General features: G+C 39.0%; 1 protein-coding gene across 1 annotated transcript in view; it reads left to right on the top strand.

The window, feature by feature from the left end:
- myom2b (myomesin 2b) overlaps positions 1-3,335 on the top strand; it is a 52,015-nt gene extending 48,680 nt beyond the window's left edge. Inside the window, exon 36 of the mRNA XM_022685207.2 lies at positions 1,129-3,335. Within this exon, the coding sequence (XP_022540928.2) occupies positions 1,129-1,566 (438 nt within the window). The 3' untranslated portion in view covers positions 1,567-3,335. The remainder of the gene's footprint in view (positions 1-1,128) is intronic.
- Positions 3,336-20,211: the final 16,876 nt, after the last annotated feature.

Raw genomic sequence — 20,211 nt, 5'->3', positions numbered from 1 at the left:
AACATTTTCAAGAACAAGTGGCACAGATTTATATGATCCATTTTTTCCTTTACTGTTAAAAAGTTATGGTAATATGGGTGACTATAAACTGTAATTTTATAGTTTTACAGGTCATTATTATATTTTAACTTCCCATTGCTGTGCTTAAACTGCTATTTACATGTTTTTTTTTTTACATTCAAGCAGTTTTTTTTAATGATAAAAATACTTACCACCACATGCTTTCTCAGGTTTGATGTGGAAGTTCTGAAAGCTGACAGCTCTGTCCGACGGGGCACATTGTGTATTGCATGAGGACTTTATTGCCTCGTTTTTTTATTCAGACAATTGTTTTTTTCCCAGCATTTTATTTTTTACTCAGTAATGGGGAGTTTTCTAATGTAGCAAAGTAAATTACGTGTGTCAAAATGTACTTGAGTAAAAGTAAAATGACCTATTTTAAAAACTACTTTAAAAATTACAAATTACTCATAAAAGCTACTCAATAACAGTAACTTGAGTAAATGTAATTCATTACTTTCCACCTCTGATTTTTACAGTGCACAAAATGAACAAAACAATCACTCTATTTACATTAGCCTGCAGTAAAAGTATGATTCCATATACTGTGGATGCGCAATAATGAATTTTCAACACAGAGGTCTCCAAATCTTAATCCTTAAATCCCCCTCAAAAAGTCCTCAGAAACGTACAGACTGTCACTTTAAAAGGGTAAAACTACTGTATTTGGTAATATGCTCCAATATGGTATTGGAGCATAGGGATACTGATATTTGAAATCCTCAAAGGCATATATAAAAGAATAAGTCTAAATGAGCACATAAGAAATAAGACTTTTGCAGTTTGAATCAAATTGGGCATTTTCTAAGGCTCTGTTTTTTTTCCGTCTGAGGTTGCTTCTCCGAGGAGCAGTGAGAAAAGTCAGTGTTGCGATAAATTACTTTAATACAGACCCAAATCTGAAATGAGTTTCTGGGGAAGAATGACAGCATGCCACAGACGTGATAAAAAAGAGTGATTCTGCTTGAAAACACTGCCCTATCTGTTGAGGACATCATGCTGTGGAACAATGCCCATCTGTAGTCTGCTCTCCTGCACTCACCTCCTCTCTGCCCGGCTTTCCTGCAGACCCTGAGCCTGACCTGCACGGTGTGCGGCGACCCCAAGCCACAGGTGACCTGGTCCAAGAACGACCAGGAGGTGGAGCCCGGTGACCAGTACGTGATCTCGCTGGACTCGGGCAAGTTCGCCAGCCTCACCATCAAGGGCGTGACCCTGGAGGACTCGGGCAAGTTCACCATGGCCGTGCTGAACAAGTACGGCGGGGAGTCGGTGGACATCGTGGTCAGCGTCTACAAGCACGGAGACAGGATCCCAGAGATCAAACCCTCCCCCACCCCCAAGAGAATCATGCCTCCAACCATGCCCATCGTGATCCCCACCGCCGCCAAACCTGCCTCTGCCCCGGCGGCTGCCCCCGCCAAGTCCCCGGCCCCGGCCCAGGCCCCCAAATCCCCCGCCCCGTCCCGAAGCGTGAGGTCCCCAACCCCGTCCCGGAGGAAGTAAACGCTGAGCCTTCTCTCTGAGTCGTCTCGTTCCAGACCTCCTAGAAAAATAGATTTATCCCTTAAACCTGAAGCCTGATATTAACATATTAACATATTCATCCACATATTTACATACATAATAACCTTAAAGTGCCTGTATCACTGAATTTATTGCTGAATTTATTTATTCTTTAAACTCAAATTTCTCTAGATCATGTTTGTTTGTTTGTACTTGAAAAAAAAAAACAATTTGACTATTTTTACACTTTCAATTTCCCTTGTAAAGTGAATTTATTTAAAGTTAAATTATTTAAAAGTATACTTATATTGCGTATAACTTTTACAAACTTAAGTCGATTAAAGTGTGTTTTTTAATACACTTTAAGTATATTGTACATGTAAAAAAATACATTGCAAATAAGTTGCACTTACTTAAGCAGTATTTAATGCCAAAACATATATTTTCTATCACCACAACATATAATTTAAAGTATTTTGCTTAAACCTGCATTTTATCAAAATACAGAGAAAGTATATTTAAAAAGTGTTTATTTATAAAGTATATTAAATTGAAATCATACTTTTAGCATTCTTTATCTAATTTAAAATTACTTTTAAGGCTCTAAAGCATACTTCCTTTTCACAAGTGTAGCCAGGCTGTTTATGTTACTGAACCTGTGAGACCATATTAATATGTAAATCCCTGTATTTTGATTGAATACTGTCAGAACCAACCAATGCAGTTTGTGTGCAATTGCAAGGCAGGTTTACTAGTCTAAAAAACCAAAGACAAACAGAAAAACAGAAATAACAAACACAGTAAGAAATGCTCGGTAAGACACAGGCGTGGCAATATCTCAAAACTTCACTATGCAAGAGTCCCAGTATAAATAGTTAATGTTAATGAGGTGATGTCCAACAGGTGTGCGGGAGGGGCGGAGTCAGCCTCTTATACTTATACTGTGGAGAGTATTAATGTTAAAGGTGCAGTGTGTGCAGGTGTTATAGATACTCTGTTTTTGTTTTTTGGTGTTTTTTTATGTATTGTGTCTTGTCAAAAAAAACAACTAAGTCTAAAACTAAAAATGTCAGCAATATTGGTTAGAAAGGCTTCAGTATACGTCACTATATTGATTGTATATTTTGATTGCATGGCCTGTGAAGTCTATTTATTTAAAGCAAAGGGAAGCAAAATTCAGCTTAAAATCAGTGATATCGGAACTTTAAGTCTAGAACTACTTAGGCCTGTTCAGCCTCAACAGAACTGAAATGTAAAGGGCTTGGTTAGAAATAAAGTTTACGGGATTAATCTGTTCATGGAATGACGTGGAATAAAGTTTTAGTTCTGTTTAAACAGGTAGAAGGCCTTGCTTTTATGAAGGATAATATTCTAAATGACCCAGGGCCTTATGAATGTGTGTAAGAAAATAAAGAAAGTTGGAGAAAGAGATGTGCTCAGGATATGTTTAGTGCCTGCTCCACTACATCATGAAAAAACTGTGAAACAGTTTGTCATCTGTGGGGTTCCTGAGCAGAGTGGCCTCTAATGAATTCGGCTGCCTCTCCGCCGAGCTGCTGTGGTGAAAAATGGTCCTGCTTTTGATGTTTAGTTTATTAAATCTCTGTTTTTTAAAAGCTGCACTTGCAGTTAGGCAGAGGAACCCTGAGTTGTTTGCTGTAAGCGGGGATGGATGGTGCGGAGTGTCCGCGGGATGGCTGTCGGGTCTTCATTTTCAGCTGCAGCCGGGCCTCTTCTCCGCCTCCAAATAAATCTCCTCACATCAACCAGCCTTTTCTCCTCCCCTTTTCTCTCCTTTTTCACTCTTCTTTTTCTTTTCTCTTATTAAAAAATAGGTAGTGATCACATCCGGCATGCTGTGCTTATGTTGTTTACCAGACAACCACATACATGGGTGAATTAACACACATCCTACCCTACGCTGCACAAAATTCACGAAATTTTAACCTCATTGGCCCATTTTAATGATAAATGCTTCGAGAGTTCGGGATTGGTTGGTTTGGGAAGGTTCTCTAAAGGAATATTTCACAGCACAGTTGTTGCTGCTGTGTGATAACTAGCTCTGTTACTCCTGTAATTCATTAAAAAAGTAAAGTGAACTACGCATATCGTTTAATCTCACATTTCGCCAGTTTCTGTCAAATCAAGTACATTCTGTGGCTGATCCGTAAGCGAAGTGCTTTCGGCCAATCAGAGTGCTTTGTTTTCACCCAACCACCCTGCACCATCTAGCTTTGCACTTCACACACAAAAAACACACACACACAGCTGATGGCACGTTTCCAGGTTGTTGAAGGTGTGGAATATGGAGCTACACCAGCATTTATTTACTCTATTAAAGCTCTCAGGTAAACTCAGTATCGCAGAGCTTTAAAATATTCTATATTATAATACAGTAAATCTACCCTTAGATGTAAATAAATTACTAGTGAAATCACAGAATATCGTTGTGATTAATGCAATACATTTGTAGGTGATTGACTAATATAAATAAAATAATTAATTCTAGATAAATAGACTCTGGCTGTGTCCAGAAACCCAAAAAAGTTGCTTCTTTTTACCTGCTGATTCTCCTCTTCTCATTTGTGACTCGGAAACTGGTTTAGTGATGCCATCTTGCCGCCTGTTTGAATACTGAAGGAGATGAAAAAAGCCTCATAAAATCCTCCTGAAAGCTTCTTCCAGCAGAGGACACACACCAGAGTATCCTACACAGGAAGTCTTTAACAGAGTTTAGAGCGACATCAGTGTGGCATGCGCTATTTAATAATTAAATTACTTATTTACTAATATATTGTTTGAATTGTGTATCTGTAGAAATAATACTTTTAGAAATGAGGGGAGTCGCAAAAGTTTCTGGACGCAGCCACTCTCTCTCTCTCACACACACACACACACACACACACACACACACACACACACATACATACATACATACAATGCTTGAATACATGGCGATGACAAAGGATGAAAGCTATTAGAGGAGCTGCCGGGCTATCAGAATTGCGTCAGCACTTTTCTTCTTCCTTTTTTTTTCTTTTCTGCCACGCCACCATGCCCACTCGCAAGCTGTTCCTCACCGCTCATGTACACAGAATGCCTCGTGTGGAGAAAAGTGGAAACAGACCCTAATTCCATGCCCAGCGTGAGCCTCGCAGTGATTTACTTCATGCAGAATGGCCTCAGTGCCGCTGTCTCAGGGAGATGCATTCACTTTAGCCACGCTCTCATTCTGCCGCTCATTAATCGCCCTCCCCGCCTTTTACAAGTTGATTAACGATCGCGGATGTTTAATACTTTTTTTCGGAAGCAGTTCGAAAAATGGAAATGGTTTATTTTCGAACCGCTCCCGTTTTTTTTGCTGATGAAATGGCTCCAGTAATCATTGCACTTCAATGGGAATTTGATTAGAATAATTAAAATGTAGGGAAATTGAACTTGTTTAGATTTCAAATGTGACTTTAATTAAATCATGCATATTTAATCACTGGAAATGATTCGCTGAGAAGTCATAGGTTTCTATGGCAACTCGCGCAGATCCATAAATCCTCCCTCCAGACATCATCATGCTTACGAGGTGTCGCTGCGTGATGTATCATTTTACCCTACAGAACCGTATCGATTAGATTTCGTTCCCACGACTTTGGGCCGGATTCCTGCTCTCTGCAACATGTTGCTGGGTGTAGCCGATGAGCGTGAAGAACGTGAAGAACATGAAGAACATGAAGAATGTGACGTGAAGCTTCCACCACTGTTGTCACACCTGTTAGAGTTAGACAGATAGACACTCACAGGGCGCAGGAAGCCGGGAGGAGAAGGAGGAGACCACCGGCAGACAGAGGCGGCCACATGGTGGCAGTGGCGTCTCAGCGGGGGAGTTCTATTCAGCACAGTTGAGTGTGAAACGCACTGAACCAATGAGAGAAAAAGCCCAGACATCAAATTATGGGGCTCAATTTTACATATTGATTCGCTGTGGGAAGGTGAATCACACGACTACGCCATGTGGACCAAATATCTCTCTCCAAACACACTAATTCAGGGGATGAGTCGAAATCTCTCAAAATAGGGCCCTGTCCGAGCCTTATGGAGACTGTGACGGCATTGTGGGAAAAGAAACACACACATAGAGAAACCACACACACATACACAGAAACCACACATATACAAGCTCAGAAATGCCAGAACATGCAGGTGTCCAGGTGATTGTTAATAGTTAATAGTTTTGCATACAGTGGAAACCCCATTAGTGCTGTGATGGCTTGGATCACAATTCACTATTTTTCAGGAACCCTCTCACATGACAGCGATGGCTGACCGTGTCCTAATGTACATACACCACAAATCCCATGCAAGCCATATGCAATCAAACCTTTTTTTTTTAAATAAATATATAAATATATCTAGGCCAGCTAGTTTAATTGTCCCACCCATTCAGCAGCTGCTCAGCTGTATATTCCCTCATCACTTGTAAAGACTAGCAGACGCCTCCTCCGACACATGTGAAGTCCGACTCCACCCTTTTTTTTGAACTGCTGCTGCTGAAGTGTTGTAGCATTGCCGAGTAGCATCACAGCGCTAACGCTCGGAGGACGAAAGCGCAGCAACTCGGTTCTGATACATCAGCCCACAGATGCAGCCTTGTGCTGAGTGATCTACATCACCCTAGGAGTGATGAGGGAAAAGAAGAGCACCATCTACTGTACTGTACCCACCCAGAGAAAGCAAGGTACATTGTGCTCTCTCGGGGCTCCGGCAGCTGATGGCAAGCTACATGACCAGCGGGATACCAATCTGAGCATCGATCTTCCAATCATCGTAGTGGCAGTGCTTTAGACCGCTGGACTGTTTGGAGCCCTATACAATCAAGCTTTTTGATTAAGATACACACACACACATATATATATATATATATATATGTGTATACATATATACATATATATGCACACTCCACAGTCCTGCAGAGAGGCGTTTCTGGGAGAAGCGTGCTCTTGTGTGTTCTCAAATAAATAGAGTCTGAGATTACTTTGAAGTACAAAGTTTTCTATTGTTATCATTGCGAGTAGCTACACCAGGCATTTGCACTTGCAGATTATCGCAGAGTGGGTGAAAGGGCTTTGAAGATATGCAAGCTTTCACCACACAGAACAAGAGAACCATGCTAACAGAAAAAAATGAAAAGTTGGAGTTTCTTATAAATACAACAGCAGACAGCAGGCAGAGGAAAAAAAAAAAAAAAAAACAGCTTGGTAATATTGTGTCCCAAAGCCTGTCAGCTTTTTTCCCCATCTCCATTTACCAGGCCGCATTCTTCTCCGCAACTTACGGAATAATGAAATCAAATGGAAAGGGCTTATTCGGTCGTTCCGAAGAGCAGCGTCTGAAAAACCAAAACGAATTAAAGTGCTTGTGTCTAGTCGAGAACGATTTAACGACCACCCTTCGTCCCATCTGCCTATTCACACGGCTGCGCAATTTGAGCAGCTGAAGCCACCGCGTTGGTTTTGAATGAGCTGTGCAGAGCTTTCTTATGCAGCTGCATCACCTGTTGTCTTCATTGTTGAACAGCGTGGGATTACTTCACTACTGAGATCTGAAATCGATGGCTATTACTCATTTACACATCACTGCTCCATTTCAGGCTTAGATCTATACATACCAAGGATTTAATGATACCAGAACTTTGTTATCGATGCTAATAATACAAATACTTAATCACACATCTTGATACCAAATAATGCAGAATCAAGTTTATTATATATATAGCTTTTTACAACTGAGAATCAGACGAATCATAAAAACCTGCATCAGTGTCAAGATAAAAATACATTCAATCTGAAGGTAGAAAGATTAAGACTGATCTGAGTCCCAAGCATTTTCTGGAAGGCTGTTCCAGAGTTTGTTTGGTGATAGATATTAACTCTTGACAAGTTCAGCACAGCTGTTAACTGAAAGCCAGAATTCCAGGTGACTCTACTTCATAAAGCTGACTGAGAAACTCCAGCAGAGATGTGTAAAACTGATTATCTAAGCAAGAGGTGCAACTTCGATGAATCTAAAATATAAAACATATTCTGGTTTGTTTAACACATTTTTTACTAAATAATTTCATATGTTTTTCTACATGGTTTGAATGAGTCAAGTATTAATCTATATTGCCGAACATTTAAAAAGAATGAAAAAACACTGAATTTAAAACATGGTAGATGACACATTGATGCTTTGTGCCACACACATATAGTGCTTTTCCACCAACATCAAACCAGCACTGTTCTGGTTCGCGAACCTAATTCGGAACCGGTTCGTCACGTTTCCACCAACCAAAGTAAGTTCCAAAACCAGGAACGTTCGTTCGAAGCGGGAACTGAAGAATACTAGGTTCTTCAGCGTAAACCATGATCGCTTCTGTTCACCACTGCTGTGCAGCGCCCTCTGTTGATGACGAATCTTGTGACCTTTTGACGGTTCCACTAAAACTGGTAGAAACGTGAGCTAGTTCACTTAAAAACACCACAGTTCTTATAAACCCGAACGGAGCTGGTTTAAAAGCGCTATGAGTGATTCCCAGGTTCCTTAGGATCCTGACTGACCATGTTACTGATTAGCAAGAAATGGTCCCACTTTATAATAAGTGTCCCTAAGTACTATATAGTTACATGGTAACAATCCATGTAACTACTGTGTAACTACTGATGAAGTACACATTAATACAGATTAACTACAGAGTTACAGGTTATGTAATTACACATATGTATTAAGGTTCATTTTGACTTGTGTAAGGACACACGTGTACCAGGGTAAGTGTACTTACTCAAGTGATAGAGCAAGTGTACTTACACATGTGTAATAGTGTGTGTGTGATAAGTTGAGTATAAACTTATCCAACAGCTATTGTCTACTACACACACTATTGCACGTGTGTAAGTATACTCTCCCTGGTACACAGTTTTAATTACAATTAATTACACATTTTTAATTATTATTAAATGTATTATTAAATGTATTATTATTTAATTAATTTAATTAAAATTAACCTTAATACACATGTGTAATACTTAACCTGTACCTCTGTAGTTAATTTGTAACAATGTGTACTTCATCAGTATTTACACTGTAGTTACATGGATTGTTACTGTGTAACTACATAGTACTTAGGGACACTTATTATGAAGTGGGACCGAATTAATGGATAAAACCTTAAAACTTATTAGATAGATAAGTTAGATACAAGATAAGTTAGAAAAAGCAAAACCAAAAATTCATCACAAATGTTGGATTTCTGGACACTGATTAAGTCTTGGATAAACTTGATAAGTCAGTGGTTAATCACCTTTGGACATTTTTCTTCTCAAACTGGATTAAACCAGATTTTTGGATTGAACACACACGTACAAAAACAATCTACTAAAAGCCAAATTGCAGTATTGAAAAAGTACTGTCTTATGATCTTCTCATGTACTGTATGTAAGCCTATGTAATGCAGTAATGACACACTGAGGTGTTGAGACGAATCCCGGTCGGTGTGAAACGCTAAGCCAAAGGACGTCGAGTACATAACTCTGATTGATACAGCTTTGAGGGAGGTGAACGAGTGGTCAGTACGTTAGTACGTCCTGCAGCTGGACCGGGGCCAGGAAACAGGGGTTAATACTTTCACGTCGCCTGTGATAGGTGTCCAGAAACCTTTTTAATATCGGTGATAGGAAATGGATATGAGAAATGGCCCGAGGTTGCGGCCCGAAGACTTGGCACATGCCAGCCGATACATCAGTGTTATTTGATAATAACGAGCTTGCATAAGCTGATATCTTGTGGAACGGATGAGGGATGGCAGAGTTCCTCCAGACGTTCCTGAGCACATTTAGAAATGTAGGAGGCTTCTGTTGGAAGGGGCAGGCTATTTAAGTTAAACAGGCTCTTAGCTTGATGTGTTTTCTGCTGATCGGAGGGGTACGTTATAGCGCTAAGACAACACAGCGTGACGCATCGGAGCATAACGCGGGCACTCGCTTTCAGAGCCTGGATGCAATCCACTTTCAGTGGTCTCAACAGAGGAACTCACTTCTCAAATGACAAACTTAATCAAATCACTCCATCAACGCCGGCCGCCTCCATATCCTGCAGAAACTGCAGCCAGTCCTGCTCAACATCTGTGCAACTGTTCAGCCGATGGAGACAAATCGGATCTGAGCGGTGTTGAGTGAATTACAGGACCGAGTTCAGTCAATACCCCGTACTTAGACTCGTACCGCATCCAAACTGATGCAGGAATGTGTGAAGAATGTGAACTCTAAATGATTTACTTCATCTGAGATGTTCTGCAGAATGAAACTACATCGATCAAACATAACACCATCAACAGCTTCTTATTTCTACACCCATTATGAATTTTTTCAGCACCGCTGAGCGTGCATATAGGAGCACGTTCTACTTACAGTATAATTACAGACTGTAGTTCTGTATCTGTTTCTCTGTATACTTTATTATTATTATCCTCCTTCTTTCACCATGTTCTTCAATGGTCAAGACCAGAGTATATTATTAGAATCAGAATTGGGCCAAGCCGCATGTGCCAACAAGACAGTTGCAGAGTACAGTATTGCAATTGGCCAGAGCTGCATGTGCCAATACCCTGGTTGCAGAGTATATCAATCAATCAATCAATCAATCAATCAATCAATCAATCAATCAATCAATCAACCAACCAACCAACCAACCAACCAACCAACCAACCAACCAACCAACCAACCAACCAACCAACCAACCAACCAACCAACCAACCAACCAACCTTTATTTCCACTCGGTAAATACATTGTTCCAACATCAGTCAATCTGCATACAATTTTTAGCCCTTTGTATTGTTTGTGTAATTTTGTCTCTGTACATCACTACAATGGTTATGAAATGGGGCAATCATGATGTTACTGAGGTGTAGCCTTTTAGCTTTAATTCAAAGCTAATCATTGGATTCATGAGGAATTTTCAGTCCTTTCAGTCCTTTTTCTTACATTTAACACATTTTTTACAGCCTCAAAGGTAATTGTGAAGAGTTCAGATTTCTGTTAATCACTTTCATGATAAAGTGATGCCAGTTCATTCATTGTTTTATGATAATTAAAGAACTGGGGTGTCAAACTTGTTCACATTGGGCCAGTGTGATTGATGGTTTTCTTTCAAGCCAAGTAGAGGAATTTTTCTTTTCAGTTTTCTATTATACTATATTAAGATTTGCCAATTGATTAAATAAGTAAAATTGTGGTGTGAATTGTTTAAAATGACATAATCTAAAGCAAAATGATCCAAAAAATACCAAAATGAAAGAAACAGAAGTATGACAGTAGAATATGGAGAAGGAAAGGAAGGGCTTGCAATCTAAAGCAAACCAGATCATCTGTTAAACATGATTAGGCACTATATTTGCATGGTTGCCAGTGGAACTGGGTCACTGGTGTTTACTGGCCATATGATAGGAGTGTAAGTGTATAGAGCTATACATTCTCCTCTTCTACTCCAGATTCAGGCGAATGCTGAACGCCCTACAGAAAAGTTCCCCACAGTACAGATAAAAGATAATTAATGGTTACTAATTAGGTTGTAAATGCCTTAAAAATCATTAATAATCAGTTATAACACATATATAGAAAGGGTAATAATATAGATGGCTGTGGGTTCACTATTTGACAAACACCTGATCATTGTTGCCTTTTTATGTATGTGTATAACTGATTATTAATTATTTGCAAGGCATTTACAACCTAATTAGTAACCATTAATAAACTAATTGTAAACCATTTATAAACCATTTATAAAGGTAGTCTTATTTTAAAGTGGTACCGATCAATCTGATACAGCCAATACAAGATGAGTCCAAACTAGCCAAACACAATGCATCAAAATCAAGTGTGTAAAACCTGTTGGACACTGTTTTGATGAAAAATTGGACTAATTTAGGAACAGTGAACTGCCTTGACAGACCATAAAACTCTACAGTAGTGGTAGAGCACTTTTTGCTTGAAGACTCCTGCTTAAGAAGATGTATCCAGGCTGGAGACACATATGTGTCAGAGACGAGCATAAAGAGAAGAATACCCAGCATGACTTCAGAGGGTTCATCACGAGATCAAAACCACAGGGAAGCTTCAGAAACAGAAATGTCAGGTTACAGTTTGCTGAGAAGCAGATAAAGAAGTCTGTGGAGTTCTGGGACAAAGTCTTGTGGACCTGTTGGGATGGAGATAGATCTGTACCTTTCCATGTAGCTGAGTGATGGAAAAAAGAGGAGAAAGAGAAGAAGAAGAAGAAAAATCTGCAGGAAAAATGGAACTGTGTACATAATAGCAAAGAGACACAAACAGCTTTACTTATTTAAGTGACTGAAACAGCAGAAGTAAGGTAATTACTGCAGATAATGAATATTCCTTCAATTACTACTGACTCCATTAAATGAGGGTGGAGTGAAAGGTGTAATAATATGTACTGTATAAAAAAATACTCTTTAAACTTTATGGTTTCCATAAAGTTACCCTAAAAACACTCGAGACCATTGTTTTTTAACATTTTTCTCTGTAAAACTTGTTGTTAGGAGTCTAAGTCATTTCACAAGCTCCTCAACTCCACAACTCAAGATCTCCAAGTACTTTTGACCAAGAACTTTTTGATCAAACGTTTCTAGAGTCTGTCATTTCCGCACATAATCTTTGCATCCCCAATTCCAGTTCTACTTAAAAATAGAGCTGCATTTCTAAACAAACAAACCTGAATATGTAGACCAACGACACAAATGTTGGAACCTGAATCGAGTTTAAATTGAGCTGAAGTCGATTCGAGACTCACGTGATCTCAGTCACCGGATTATTCATTGTTTTCAGCTGTTTTTTTTGCATGTAGAGTACTAGTCCAAATTTGTACAGACATTATCTTTCAATATATTTGTTTTTAATTTCCTACATAGTAAATGAATGGTAAAGTGATCCAGACTATAAAGGAACACATAAATTCTCGGTCTTCCTTTTTTGGCGCGATCCTGATGAGTGCCAGTTTCATCATTATTGAGTGTTTTTAATGGTCATTTAAAGTATTTAATTGACGAGTTTAGCACAGCTGTTAACTGAGATTTGCAGAGCTGTCATGTAAGAATTGAGAGAATAAAACATATTCTATTTGGATGCTAAATAATTGCATATGTAATTCTTTATAGTTTTCGATGACTTTAGTGTTAATCTACAATGCAGGAAGCCTTTACATATACAGCTGGTACTGTCTATACCTTCCATTGTTCAGCTTCCCTTTGCTCAGTACGTTTATTGTATGTCCCTTTTTTGCTTTTACTATTTGCTGTTAATGACCTGTCCAGTCCTTCTGACAAGTAGATGGAGATGCCCTTAATTAGTATCAATCTTCCTAACCCCTTTAGGGACTATGTCAGGACCCTCTAGGAGTTGCAAACCCCCAGGTTTAGAGCTCCTGCTCTAAACCAAAAGGGTTAAAATTCATGATATAATGTTATAAAAAGGACCTAAAGACACATTTCTGCCACCAATACAGGAGAGATCTGCACTAAAGCTATCAGTTAACAGACTGAAAGGAAGCTGTGAGATGAAAACCCACGACTTGAGACATCAAGGCCGCAATCGTTGACCAAAGACTATTGATAGTGCAGCGCTTCCAAAGCACAGTCACACCGAATGTCCCAGTAAGGCTGTGAGGACAGTTTCATTTAGAATCCTTTCACAGAGTGCTGCAGATTCTCTGAATCAGCTGAAAGTGAGGATAGAGAACAGAGTAGAGCAGCACACTGGCTTTAACAGCAAAAAAAAGTCATTTTATTGTGATGGTCACAGAGTGAAATATTGGCCTGTATTAAAATACGAGTCACATTCTCGAGCTTGACTGTCATGGTAGATTGCTAAATGTTCAGAAATTGTGTTCAGTCCCCAAATTATAGACGCTTTTTCCTCTGAACTGCATAAAGAGGACCACTTTCAAAAGAGGCAACCTTGCCCCAAGCAAATTTCGCCATTGAACAAAATTCGGAAAGGAGGAGACGAGGATCGGAATATTGAACAGCGGATGATAATGTGGAAATGCTTTCATTAATAGATAATGGCACCGAGAGTATACCGGCCCCGTGGATATATTAATCCCATCCATATATTTTATAGACAATTACAGTGAAGGCTATAAAATCTTAAAGACTCTTAAAGACTGTACCCTGGCACCAATATGCTCGCTGGGAGAACATCTTGCGTTTATATATCGGGCTCTTCTCCGCGAGTGGCTTCGGTCCGGCCTGGGAATTTATTTTTGGCTTCGCCAGCACAAGTCGCTTTCAAACTGCATTTCAAACCAATTTAAATGAATCAACAGTAGTTCAACGGTGCACCCTCCTGATGCGTTCCAGCAGATTTGATCCATGGATGGTTTTGGATATATGCCAGGAATCAAGTGCCAGTAACACAGCCCCGGCTCTGCGGAAAGCAGCAGCAAAAATGAAGCTCCGGCTCACTGTTTCAGAGAATGGATTCTGTAATAACGCAGGGAGGACACAGTGCCAACATGCATGGGTCAGGCCTTTCCCCCCTTCTGCCCCTTTTCATCTGAAAGATAAATCCACTTGTAATAGAATATCATGCAGTAACTGTACTGAGTTTGTCTTCTTATATATTCTTATTTATATATGTATACAGGGGTTGGACAATAAAACTGAAACACCTGGTTTTAGACCACAGTAATTGATTGTGGTGACGGACAGTTCTGGTGGAAACAGGAGAGTTGAGGTGCACATTGAATTCTGCCGTGATTTGATCAGCCGTGGTTTTATGTTTTTTGGATACAATCCGGGTTAGCACCCGAACATCCCTTTCAGACAGCTTCCTCTTACAGCGTCCACAGTTAATCCTGTTGGATGTGGTTGGTTCTTCTTGGTGGTATGCTGAGCTGACATTACCCTGGATACCGTGGCTCTTGATACATCACAAAGACTTGCTGTCTTGGTCACAGATGCTCCAGCAAGACGTGCACCAACAATTTCAATCCTCTTTTGAACTCTGGTATGTCACCCATAATGTTATAGTGTGCATTGCAATATTTAGAGCAGAACTGTGCTCTTACCCTGCTTATTGAACCTTCACACTCTTACTGCTCTTACTGGTGCAATGTGCAATTAATGAAGATTGAACACCAGGCTGCTCCAATTTAGCCATGAAACCTCCCACACTAAAATAAGACAGGTGTTTCAGTTTCATTGTCCAGCCCTCATTTCCACCAAAATGCATAGAAAATATATAAATGTATACATAAAACATAAATTAGGCTCATTTGCTAGATGCATGCTAGATTTGGAGGCACATATAGCAAGATTCATTATAGTTAGGACTGAGCTGATCGGCCATTTAGTATCTACTCAGTCATTGAGCTCTACTAAAGCATGAGTAGGCTGATAAATCACTGTAATGATCAGTAATTTATATCAGAAGTAAAATTTCCAGTGAACATTTTAATATATTAACGAGGGTCAAGAACCTGTTAATCATTAATAGTGAAGATTTTAAGAGGTAAACTACATGCTTTCTGAATATGTTTCTCAATACATTAAGGATGTTGTTATAAGCCCAAATTAAATTTAAAAAGAGACAGGTTCTTTTTGGGGATGATGTTGGGGATGATCTAAATAAGATAATTTATAAGTTATGTCACATATCATGATATCATTGAAACAGACAATCAGGAATAAGATAAGATTTGTTTATTAATAAGTAAGTGTATACATATCTTTAAATATCTATGTAAAAATCTGGTTCAGAGCGTTTCACTGCCTCCGTAAATCTACTGCAAAGGGTTCAGTACCTAAAGCTTCATGTTCAGTTAATTTCATACAGTGACTTCTGCTCTAATCTAAAAAAACAATGTCACAGAGGATAAAACATACAAGCGAAATGTTAGATCAACAAAAAGGCAGAATATAATTCATGAGTTATTTTATTTTATTTATAAAAGAAGAAAGTTCATGTTCGTTCAGCATTGATTAGCATAACTGGAGAATTCATGCTGGGAACAGGCGTCCACCTGGAGCCCTGGTAAACAAAGACCTTCGTATTTCCAGCGCAGTGCACGGTTTCAGTCTTTTACTTATGAGCCATTTATTTAATTTCTTGCCTTCAGGGAGCGTTGCTGCCCAATTCACAATGTATTCACCAAATAAATTATAATAAGGTGGTAAATTGCAAGCAAAGGCTTTGTCTGTCACTAAAGAGCAGCGTGTAGTGTTAAATAAATAAATAAACAAGTCTGAAGATTGCCTTGCTTTAATATTTCAGGTGTAGAATGCATTTTTAATGAAGGTGCAATTAGCATTATTTTGTTTCGGATATATGTGGATGTTAATAAGGCGTAAATTACAGAAACAATTTAATGCATTCGGGGAAATTATGATGCTATACATAAAACATGAGCAGGTAATGCACAGTACCGTAAAAACTTCACCTACACTTAATGCTTTAGGCTTTAAAGTCGACAAGTTCAGAATCAAATGCATGTAGGAGAATCTGGCAGCATTATTAAGAACAACAACTATGCAAATTCATGCTGGGACCAGATTTTCCTTTTGAGACTTGTGTTATAAATAAAGTCAATCTTAAAGCGTGCTACTGGATCCATAATCGCAATCAGCGCTCGCACCCTTATAATTGCCGGTTGTAGACCGGGTGTAATTGTTTCAGTTCCAATGTTCATCTATTCTCTAGCAAGTGCAGTGTAAAGAGAACCAAGGAACCTAGAGAACCAAGATATATATATAGATAGATAGATCTCACAATCGCAGAGTGTTTTTCCTAAAGCTCTTGTTTTTTCTCATTGTTCGGAGTGGTTTAAACACTGGAAATACAACCTCTGGTTCTCATGCATGGAAATAAAAGAACCATGATTTTTTTTTAGCTCAAAGTAGTGCAGGTATAGGAAGTTACACTATTCTTTGGCATAAACCAGTGGCGTCAGAAACAATTAATTCGATGCCATTTCCTGCAGTATTTTAGTATCTCAGAGTTACTAAGCTGTACTAAAGCATGAGTAGACTGATAAATCACTGTACTGATCAGTTATTTAGTATCTCAGAGTTACTGAACTTTACTAAAGCATGAGTAGACTGATAAATCACTGTACTGAGCAGTGAAACAGTAAAGAACTAAGCTGCATGCATTCTAAATATATTACTGAATACATTTAGGGTGTCATTATAAGGAGAGGACATCTTAAATATTTTTAAAAACTAATTAGATTCCATTTTCTGCATTTTTATGTATATTTAACAGCTTTTTTAAGGAAGCTTACGTTCATGAAGAATGTTTGCAACCATCCAGCACTCTATGCCCTATTGTAATTATCTAGTGTAGGGAAGCCTTGACCGTGCACTGTGCAGTTTTGTTTAGGACGTGTCAGTGTGTCTTTGCTATCGTAACGACTGGAAAAGTATACTTCGCATGGCTTGAAATGCGCAAAAGGCTTGTACTACTTCTCTTAATTCTATTAATCATGGGTGGGTTTTGGGCATAATGTAAAATACGCACAAAAATTCCATTTAAAAGCCAGGTGTGCTCTTAAACTTAAACTTTGGCGGGTTGCTATTTTAATGGTGCAGCTACCTGGACGTGTTCATCGCTTCTCAGCAGAGGAAACACGCTGCTGGTTCACGCTGTAAAAGTTGGGTTTGTGCTTCTGTGTTCTGTTTATGTGTGTTTGTAACGAGTGAGGTGTGCGTTGCCAAGATAGCAATGAACGTCTGACTGTTGACGTCTGTCTAGGTTGTATTTAATCAGTGGAACTCCTGTGTTTTCTGTTAGCAATATAATTAAGCGATACTTCAGAAATGAACCTAAACACACCTCATTTCCAGACCACCACACCCATGTGTTCAGATATATTTACAAGCACCATTGCTATTTAAACGGCACAGGTGCAAGACATGGACAGTATTAATAATAATCATATATATTTCTGATAATGAGAGATTTATACAAGCGGCACTGGGGGGTTTTATTTCAGCGTTATCGTTCCAGCTCACGTAGCACATGCACATGGTGATCTTGAGTGTTTATTTGTTCGTTTCTCTGTATAATGATGATATGGCGTGGGAAAGTGAGGTAGTAATTACTGTGTTCTTAAGGGATAGCACACTGTACATAGAGAACGAAGCCTTATAAACCCTGCAGCACTGAGATCTATTGGACACTCGGGAGCAGTGTGAAAAGCGGCAGGTTTCTAGCCTGTAAATCTGATTTGCATTTGTAGTTAATTGGCCATATGGTCACCAGGTAGAATGCATGCACTAGTAGGTGGATTTTGTAACTTATTTTCTTTCTTTTCTCTCTCTGTTGTTAAATATGGATTAACCCCAACAATATGGTTGGGATATGCTCTCTAGCTATAATTATCTCTAATAATAATAAACCGCTGGGTAGTATTTGCTATTTAAATCAAAGGAACACCTGCTGACGGGTGTGCTGAACACAGTGATTGGCCATAACACGCTGCATTAATGTTGTTGATATTACACTATAAAATCTGCATATGATCTCAACCATATCTTGTTAGAACTACACTGTAAAAAAATACTCTAAAAATATGGATTAATGTGAATAATTGGTCAGATCTCCCACAAAAAAGAGAGATTTTAATCACAAGGGACCTCCTTGTTAAATGAAGGCTAAATAAATAAATAAAATAAGTCCTTATTTAACTTATATATTAAAATGGTAATTTGTAAATTGTAAAAATTACAGTAAACAGCTAGGATCTATGCTCCTGGTATTTTAGTGCATTTTTTACAGCGTTTCTTTAATAAAACCTGATGAAGAGTAAAACTCACACCTTACGCATTGGCTCCTGGCACCTTCTATTTGCATACTGGGTGTGTCCTACTGTCACTGACACTTACCGTCAATGTGTAGTCACTCCCCCTGGGCTTCCTGCTATACCTTCAGGCAAAAGTGATGGCAAAAGTGGGGCTTTTAATCTTGAAGGGACTTCCTTGTTAAATGAAGGTTAAATAAATTAATAAATACAATTCTTATTTATCTTATATATTAACATGGTAATTTGTAAATTGTAAAAATTACAGTAAACAGCGAGAACCCATGCTGCTGTTATTTTAGTGCTTTTTTTTACAGCGTTTCTTTAATAAAACCTGATGAAAGAAGACGTTCTGTAGACGTTCAGTGCAAAACACAATAATGACTAATACCCGCACCTTACCCATTGGCTCCAGGCCTGGTCTATTTGCATACTGGCATTTACCGTCAATGTGTAGTCACGCCCCCATGGGCTACCTGCTATACCTTCAGGCAAAAGTGATGGCAAAAGTGGGGCTTTTAATCTTAAGGCACCTCCTCGTTAAATGAAGGTTAAATAAATAAATAAATACAATTCTTATTTATCTTATATATTAAAATGGTCATTTGTAAATTGTAAAAAAATCAGTAAACAGCTTGGACCCATGCTCCTGGTATTTTAGTGCATTTTGTTTTACAGAATTTCTTTAATAAAACCTGATGAAAGAAGAAGTTCCACTGAATGTCTAGAGATTTTGCAGTTCAGAATGCAAAGTCTGAAGAAGGACTCCAGGTTCTATAGCATTCTGCAGTCAAATAGGCTTTTAATCCGTATTTACTGATGGAGCCGTGCTGCTCAGGCATCCTGGTTCTGGGATAAACAGAAGCAACCACACCTGCTGGATAAAACAAACAACAATGCCTTCAGGGGAGCTCCAATTATTCCTACTGCTGTCCTCAGTCTCCGGCTCCAAGCGGCTCCAAGTGGCTCCAAGCGGCTCCAAGCGACTGGCTATCCCCCCCAGCCAGTGCTGACCGTGTCCTCCAGCAGGCATTGGACAGCCCGTCCTCACTGTCTGGTCTGGACATGTGCCCATTACCGCCAATCGGCCGCGGTTAGAACCCCTCCGAACTGACGGCACCCTCACTTCAAGAACAATGGGGCTCCACAGCAGGTACCCAGGATGTAGCGTTAGCAGGAGTGGACCTAATGGCCATCGTTAGCTTGGGGTGTTTGATATGGAGCCAACGGGATCAAACTGTGGAAAGCAGAGACTTTTCACAACACTTTTTTTTCAGCATTGTGGAAAACAGTATACTTTCCCAGCTGGCATTTCAGCATTGAATCAACGTTGAGTCAAATTGCTGCTGTTATGGTTAAATCAATGTTGGATTTGTTGTTGATTTTGAAAAGTAAATCAACATTATTTTGGTGTTGTATGTGTAAGCAATAATTTCTTTCTTTTTCTTTATTTATTTAGTTGACAGGGCCAATGCTCATTAATCAGCAGAAAACAACTGTGAATAAGCCAGAGTTAGCCGTAAAGGCTAATTTTCATCTGTAGTCCCTGGCCAGCTCTTACTATGGCAACCTAAAATAAAAGCAATACATTACGTACAAATAATAAAAAAAAACAAATATCCATCATGCGCAATGCAATCAATACAACACAATAACTATTAACAACAACAACACAACATCCCTTACAATATAGAACAGTATTCAGTAGGCGGCAGTTCATGCTCTAATACGTATTGCGATACGAATTAATCTCTGGCAACAAATTCCATTCCTTAGAGGCTGTTACAGATAACACTGACTGA

Source organism: Astyanax mexicanus, chromosome 7, assembly GCF_023375975.1.
Source record: "Astyanax mexicanus isolate ESR-SI-001 chromosome 7, AstMex3_surface, whole genome shotgun sequence".
Lineage (NCBI taxonomy): Eukaryota > Metazoa > Chordata > Actinopteri > Characiformes > Acestrorhamphidae > Astyanax > Astyanax mexicanus.
The sequence above is the reverse complement of the archived record's forward strand: the minus strand, read 5'-3'. Positions and strand labels throughout refer to the sequence as shown.